Consider the following 7562-nt stretch of genomic DNA (forward strand, 5'->3'; position numbering starts at 1 on the left):
CCCCGTTGCCTGGCCAGGGATGACATTGCTTGTGATCTGAATGAGGTGATGTGGCCAAACCCTAACAGAAAGCCCAGATACATGAACCATCCACTTGAAATGTACAGTAAGTAGTTGTTTTGTACTGGAACAATCTTTCACAGAAGCCTGTATGAGAAAACAGGTATGCACAGTACTAAATAGAAATGTACATTTCGACACTCCTTATATTTATTTATATTTCTTCTCTGATATTTATATACCTCTTGCAACTGTAACACAGAATTTCCCTTCGGGGATCAATAAAGTACTTCTGATTCTGATGCATCAATGTCTTGTTGCAGCTTTAAATTCAAGTGTTATTCAAGTGCTGCATTTGTGTATCATTTTGTTGCATAAATGCCATTTTCAACGTTTTACATTTTGATTGCGGTTTCATCTTGACATAGAAGAGACGTTTATCTCCAAGTGTCGTGTCTTATTTGGCTTGTGTGACGAGCTCTGACAAAATGAGCTACTATTCCCCAAAGCACGTGTAAGCAATCGACAAAAACTAATAGAAAAAACTTGTAAACACTAACAGTAACCAACCTCCTCGTTCAGCATTGACAGCAGACTCCACGGAGTCCACACAAGCCTCCATTAAAAAGTTCTCTGCCATCCTGACAGTCTATACAGTGAGACAGGAATACAGACACACCAGAACAGAGATTCATTGTGAATGTGTTAGCTAAAACTTCCACAATCATTTAGCTGTTTTCACTTCCACAAACAACTACCTGTCCAATCCAATTCCCATCGATTCATAGGACCTTATGAGTCGACTGGAAACAATACGACGACAGTAGCAGAGCCTACATATTGTTTTGGGGCCAGCTTAACTTCAGCTCAGCTCCTTCACTTATACTTATACACTCATGGGACAGCCGCGAGAGGGGATAAGCGTTTCCTGGATAGTTGAATTTCAAACAGAGTATCTGGCGGGTGAACGATGTACTGGTTATGCAGTACTAAAGTGGCCATAGGAAGGAGGGTGACCGCCCACGCGGGATACGCTAAGACGCAAAACATGCACCATCACCTCAACGTCCCGTCCCGTCTCTCGATAATAACATTTAGAAAATGTTACACATTTTAGTTGTATCTGTTGGGTATCGTGTTTTCCGCATGGATGTGTATTTTCCGTCTTTCAAATTAAAATGTGCTCGTCAATTTGTTGTGACGTCAGAGGTCGAAGTTGAACTCGCAACGCGTCAGGTAACAGGAAACGATGGTGATGTAACAGTCGGCTAACCGGCTAACGTTACAGCTTTTACCTTCATCTATTATGACAGCAGCACTGCAGGACCAGCCCAGCGCTAGTTAGCTAGAGCAAAGATGTTTCTGTCTTCAATACGGACAACCATTTTTTGCGGTTACAGAAATGCTGGGAAGGGATTTCAACACAGCAGTGTGAGTAACGCTAATGTTAAGCCTGGTTAAGCATGTTAAGCAAAAGGTCAGACACTGCGATGCAATAAGGTTAATTATGACACGATAACGTTACTTATTTCACCAACCTCCCATCATCCCGATTTATAAATGAGTTTGTAAATGAATCGGTATTGTAAATTTCAACTCAAATATAACGTGTTGTGTGTCCAATAACTAAATTATCAAACCAACCAACCTTCCATCCTTTTGGGGACATTCTAAAACGCTTAATGTGAACAAGCTTAACGTGGTTTAATACACCTAAACAACGATCAATCATACCCATATTTCTCATGGCCATATCTTGTCACGAATACTTAAGCCTGTCAAAAAAACTAAACTGAAATCCAACGATTATAGAAGTTATCACACATTAATTTCTTCATTGGTGCCTAAGGAAAAAGCTTAAAGTGGTTTAATTGTACCTAAACAATCATCAATGATTACCATAGTTATTACCGAGTTATACAGGAGAAAAGGAAGTGTCATGGTTAATCATATGTGTTATGATCAAAAGTATGTGGACACCAGAATATTACACCCATATGTGATATTGGTCTTTCTTTCTAATACCATGGTGTGCGGCTTTAAAAATCTCCACTCTTCTGTGAAGAATTTGAGTTTCAGTTCATCTCAGAGATGTTGGTCAGGGCTCTGTGCAGGCCAGTCAAGTTCTTCCAAACTAAACCGGGCAAAACATTTCGTTGTGGACCTGGCTTTGTGTAAGGGCACATTTGTTGTGTGTCATGAAACAAACTTTACCAAACAGCTGTCACAAGGTTGGAAGGTCACTTTTGTTGGATATATCATTGAATGCTGTGGAATTAAGATTGCTCTAATGTATTTTAATATGTTTTTTGTTAGCAAGGTAAAGGTGACAGTTTTCTCCTTTTTTTATTTACAACATCAGCGGAGTCCACAGTTACGACAGTGGCTCGTGAAGAGAGGTCAAAACACTTTCACAGTGGAGACAGGGGCCTCCTCCACCCCGGCTGCAGCTACCGTCCCCAACGCTGCCACAAATCGCATAGTAGGACGCTGGCTACTCGGCTGCAGCGGGCTGGTGGTTGGGGCTGTTGTGTTGGGTGGTGTCACAAGGTAAAATGACTTAAAAGTGGTGTGACTGCGCATGTATCAGTCCTCGTTGTATTGAAGTGGTGTCGATAGGTGCATTTGTTTCAATCAGGCTAACGGAATCTGGACTTTCCATGGTTGACTGGCATCTAGTGAGAGAGATGAGGCCACCTCAGTCCCAAGCAGAGTGGGAGGCTGAGTTTTCCAAGTACCAACAGTTTCCTGAATTCAAAATGTAAGGCCCGGTATATTCTGTTCACCTTATCAAGACACACACTTGCACAGTTTTAAAAGCACCCCAACACTATTTATTAAAACCAAGCAAAATTTAAGTCTGTAATGTTTTTAAATGTTAAATGTATAGGTCATGTAGGTAGTTTTTGTCACATCAGCAGTGGTTCTAAACACAACACAGACAGGTCACAGCTTTCACAATGACGTAACTGTATATACCCTTAGTGACATGTAGGAAACAAAAGTATGGGTTGTTCCTTACTGGAAAGATGAATTTTCTGTTGTCATTATGTTTTCCCAGAATGAACCATGACATGACGCTGCCAGAGTTTAAGTTCATCTTCTATATGGAGTGGGGTCATCGTATGTGGGGAAGGCTGGTTGGACTTGCATACATCCTCCCCAGCATTTACTTCTGGAGGAAAGGATACTTCACTCGCTCCATGAAGGGAAAAGTGCTTGGGCTTTGTGGATTTGTTTTCTTCCAGGTAAGACTCAATACATCTCCGGTGATAGGAGGAGATCACAGGAAGTTCATTCTTACTGTACCTCACTCTTAGTGCTGGGTGCGCTGTTTTAATTGTCAGGATTAGCATTGTGAAGCTAGTTGAGTTGTATGGATGTTAAACTAATGTTGTGTGTGTGTGTCATCCCAGGGACTTTTGGGGTGGTACATGGTAAAAAGCGGTCTGGAGGAGAAGCCCGAGTCTCATGACATCCCGCGGGTCAGCCAGTATCGTCTGAGTGCTCACCTTGGTTCTGCCTTGTTGCTTTACTGCGCCAGTCTCTGGACAGGGCTCACTCTGCTGCTGCCTGCACAAAAGGTAGAGAGGCAGTGTCTTGCCAACAGACCACCTTTGATAATAGCTGTCTACAAAAGTAATACAGTTTTAACCTTGGGCTGTGTAAGCAAATGTCACTGTTTGCAAGTTAATTTTTTATTTTTCTATATTTATTCATGACAACACCTCTTTCTCAGGTGGCAGAAACCAAACGTCTCATGCAGCTAAGGAGGTTTGCCAAGGGTACTGGTGGACTCGTCTTCCTTACTGCTCTTTCAGGTACCGTTTGTTCCTGTGTGACTAAAATGTCACAAACATAAAAATATGAATGCATGTCTATATAGTGATGAGATTGCTTTCAGTTTTAAGCCTGTTTGAGGATGCAAATCAATTATTAGCTAGTTATAATATTTAAAGCTAATTTAGTATAGTACATTTTACAGTAAAGCATGTTCAGAAAGTCAAAAGGGGATTAAAAAAACATAAAAATCGTAAAAGCTTTACGTTTTACATTTAAGGCTATTGTATAAAATCTAATGTTGCAGATTGATAGGATAATATACAGTAGATGTTTCCTATATATATATGCAGATCTATTTGTCTATTTACACAGGTGCGTTTGTTGCTGGTTTGGATGCTGGGCTGGTGTATAACTCCTTCCCTAAGATGGGAGATCAGTGGATTCCAGATGATCTTCTGGCATTCTCTCCAAGCCTCAAGAACATCTTTGAAAATCCCACCACTGTGCAGTTTGACCACAGAATTTTGGTAAATTATTATTTCTGAATAGAAATAATCTTCTGGGCAACATTTCAACAAAAAATGAAACATTTGTACTCTTTTTCTATCCTATTCAGTAACTTGAGAGGCAGCAGTAGGTCATTGATGGTCCCTTGTATTTATGATTTTCCAGGCAATCTCTTCTTTGACCGCGATTACAGGCCTCTATCTGTTCTCAAGGAGGATGGTGCTGCCCAGGAGGGCCAAGATTGCCATCAGCCTCCTCACAGCAATGGCATATGGACAGGTAGGCTGTCAGTCAGCCAAGAAACATATTATGTTTCTCCTCAGTGTAACTGAACTCTGTGTTTGTACTCCTCAGGTTGCCCTCGGTATCAGCACCCTGTTACTGTATGTGCCCACTCCACTGGCAGCAACTCACCAGTCTGGCTCTGTGGCTCTTCTCTCACTGGCCATTTGGGTTCTGGCAGAGCTCCGCAAGATGCCCAAGTAAATGCCTGCTCCTTCATGGACAAATTCAATCCCTACAAGCCACACCTCAAGCCTCTAAGAGCCGGGATGGTCAACATGAACGAGGCTTTCAAAGAGAAAAGTGAAGAAATGTAAGGATTAAAACAGAGAAATGTTTCATTTAACACTGGACTATTGTGCATATGCTGAAGCAACTCCACGTTGCAATGTAATCCTGATGTGGGGACAGAATTATTTCATTAGCGTTATGAAAGAAAAAAATTATAAAAATTATGAAAAATTACAAGGCTGTCAATGAGGAACTGACTGAAGCTTTTGTGTATGCATGTTCTCATCTGAAGAGGACAACATAATGTCAAAGGTTTTGTTTAGCAGGGAATTAAACAAAGATATACAAAAACGAGCACATTTTCAATTTCTCTCCAGTTTTAATGACACAGCAACAGTGTTTCCAGTGAAGGATATGCATATGGTTTGCAGCCAGATATAATTCTGCAGAAATATAGTAGAGTGGACTGCTTTTGTTCTTGTACTCAGTTTAAAACAGGATGTTTTGACTGTAAATTTGGTTACTAAGTGGTTGCTCTGTTGCCTTGTGTTTGGTCATACACTGTCTGCTAGTTGAGTCAGATGTGGCTGTTGGGATTATATGTATAATTATGTACATTTGAGTTATGAACCATTTCTTGCTGACATGATGAATTATAAGGTTAAAAAACTGTTCAATTTTGATTGTTGTTTTGTACTTTATCTTAAGAAATGTAAGGCTAAAAGCAATCTTATATTTAATAAAGACAATTATGTACAGTATTTAAAATTCAAACTCCAGTCCATTTTGCATAGTAACTGTGATTTTTATTGTCTCTGTACAAAATATACATATTTTAAATATGCAATGCAACCAGTTGAGGCTAGCTAACTAGACAGTCAGTACAACAGGTTAGTAGGTTTTCATTGTTCTAGACACAGTACATGCGGGTATAGACATGTTTTACTTGTAATCAGGAATGGAAGTTTAAAAACTATTGGCAGGGAACAATCAGAGCCAAACCACTTTTCTCCAGAAAATAAAAACAATCGTCTAAACAATGCAGATCATAATGAAAGTTTCTAGGGTTGGAAGTGCATATTTTCTCAGAGCCTTAGTGCACCCTTATACTGTGCTCAGAGGATTGAGAGGTTGGATAAGTGCAAAGTGATACGTGGTAGAGAACATTATTGCTATTCCATGTCAGTCTGCATTTAAAATACACCATAGTCTGTTTAGTTACAGCTTGAGTGTATCAGTTACTTACCCCATTTTATATTTCAGATTAGTTCTAGTCAGAAAAAAGCTAATAAGTGGTTGCAAATTCTTCAAATGTTGTTTCAATAATGTGTGGGTTTACAACCTAAGACTACACTTACACCAAATTACATAATTTCTCTCTGATTGCCCCTTGCCTAGTTACTACACAGCATCTCCCTCTCTCTTCACCCACAGGTGGGCTATGTCTTTACTTAGAGTGGCTTTATATACCTTTTTAATGTATATCTTCTCTTTGGTGTTACAGAGAGAGGGAGAATACAGAATGAGGGGGGCATAAAAAAAAACATTAAACCATGTTTCTCTCACCAACACACACACACACACACACACACACACACACACACACACACACACCACACACACACACACACACACACACACACATACACACACACACACACAATGCCTCTTTGAAATTGAATGAGCCAAAAGTAATGCAACAAAGGGTTTTGCATGACATTTCCGATTACAAGAAGTACACAAATACAATCTGCAATCTAACAAATTCCTCTTTAAATGTATATTGATAGACTAGTACGACTGTGGTATGCCAGTCCTGTGTTGAGAGAAGCTGGGATAGTCAAAACAGCTTGTCAATTGTAGCGCAATCTCCATGTTGTACTGCCTAATATCACACCATTGGGGATGCTAGAAAATATCAATAGACACCTACAGCTAGGACTGTAATAGTTTGGAAGGCTCAGAATTATTCTACCAGAATCCCATGAATGGAGGTGGTTGTTTTCTCACATAGGTAAGATGGATGACATCTTTCTGTTACACATGCACACAAAGGGTGAGGCACCTGTGAATGACTAGGAACAGCAGACAGACAAGCAGACTTTGGAGTATCTCTGTAAATACATAATTGGATATTAGTGACATCATCATGCGATATTGTAATCAGTTCCTCATGGAAAACAACATGTCTGAACCTCCATCTGAAAAGCGAGGGATAGCTTGGATCACCAATTTGTTGTTTCCTCAGGAAGTGTCTTTCTCTTTCTCATCCAGTAGATGGCAGTAGATTCATTTCTATTTTTGTTTGCCAGTGCATGAGCAGTCTTGCGGCTCCAGGGAAGTGATACCCACATGCACAGAGGCAGGTTCAGATTTACCAATCCAAATCTCAGCCATGACAGGGAAAAGGAGGCCACTTCCTCCCTCTGAGTTCAGCCATTACAGGCTGAAATAGTTCCTCTATCAGTAATAGTAATAAATAAAAGTTCAAATAAAACAGGTGCGTGTACCAGTGCCTGTAAGCCCATTGCTTGTCTTTTTCTCTGTGCATCTGGAGTAAAACTAAAGTACTGCAGGATGAAAAAGGGAGTGTACGAAATTCCACTGTTGCTTGGAGAAATGTCACTGGGTGTCCAGGAAGAGTGAAAGGGCCTCTTGGTGCCCTCAGGACTCGCAGCTCAACACACAAGCACAAGCCTGCAACTCAGAAGATGGCCACACACATGCACACACGCGCACAAACACACACACACACACAC

At 40.5% G+C, this 7562-nt stretch overlaps 3 protein-coding genes across 9 annotated transcripts in view; 1 reads left to right on the forward strand and 2 right to left on the reverse strand.

The window, feature by feature from the left end:
• The window catches only part of cutc (cutC copper transporter homolog (E. coli)), a 9949-nt gene extending 8930 nt beyond the window's left edge, over window positions 1-1019 (reverse strand). For all 3 annotated transcript variants that reach the window (XM_032540755.1, XM_032540753.1, XM_032540754.1), the window contains exons 1-2: window positions 759-1019; window positions 571-649 (exon numbers count right to left, since the gene is read on the reverse strand). In XM_032540755.1, coding sequence (XP_032396646.1) covers window positions 571-640 — 70 coding nt within the window. In that variant the 5' untranslated portion in view covers window positions 641-649; window positions 759-1019. The remainder of the gene's footprint in view (window positions 1-570; window positions 650-758) is intronic.
• A 124-nt stretch (window positions 1020-1143) lies between these two features.
• Window positions 1144-5571, forward strand: cox15 (cytochrome c oxidase assembly homolog 15 (yeast)). The gene is made up of 9 exons (XM_032540752.1): window positions 1144-1431; window positions 2363-2550; window positions 2639-2761; window positions 3062-3248; window positions 3417-3584; window positions 3740-3821; window positions 4156-4310; window positions 4456-4569; window positions 4645-5571. The coding sequence occupies exons 1-9, from the start codon at window positions 1357-1359 to the stop codon at window positions 4774-4776; spliced, it is 1224 nt and encodes a 407-aa protein (XP_032396643.1). The 5' UTR covers window positions 1144-1356; the 3' UTR covers window positions 4777-5571.
• A 901-nt stretch (window positions 5572-6472) lies between these two features.
• Window positions 6473-7562, reverse strand: part of LOC116704962 (Kv channel-interacting protein 2) — a 98853-nt gene continuing 97763 nt past the window's right edge. For 4 of the 5 annotated variants that reach the window (XM_032540760.1, XM_032540764.1, XM_032540762.1 and 1 more), the window contains one exon: window positions 6473-7562. This exon is cut by the window's right edge and continues 123 nt beyond it. The gene's annotated coding sequence lies outside the window, so the exon portion shown is untranslated. The other variant, XR_004335817.1, reaches the window with a different exon arrangement.

This window comes from Etheostoma spectabile, chromosome 17 (assembly GCF_008692095.1).
Source record: "Etheostoma spectabile isolate EspeVRDwgs_2016 chromosome 17, UIUC_Espe_1.0, whole genome shotgun sequence".
Lineage (NCBI taxonomy): Eukaryota > Metazoa > Chordata > Actinopteri > Perciformes > Percidae > Etheostoma > Etheostoma spectabile.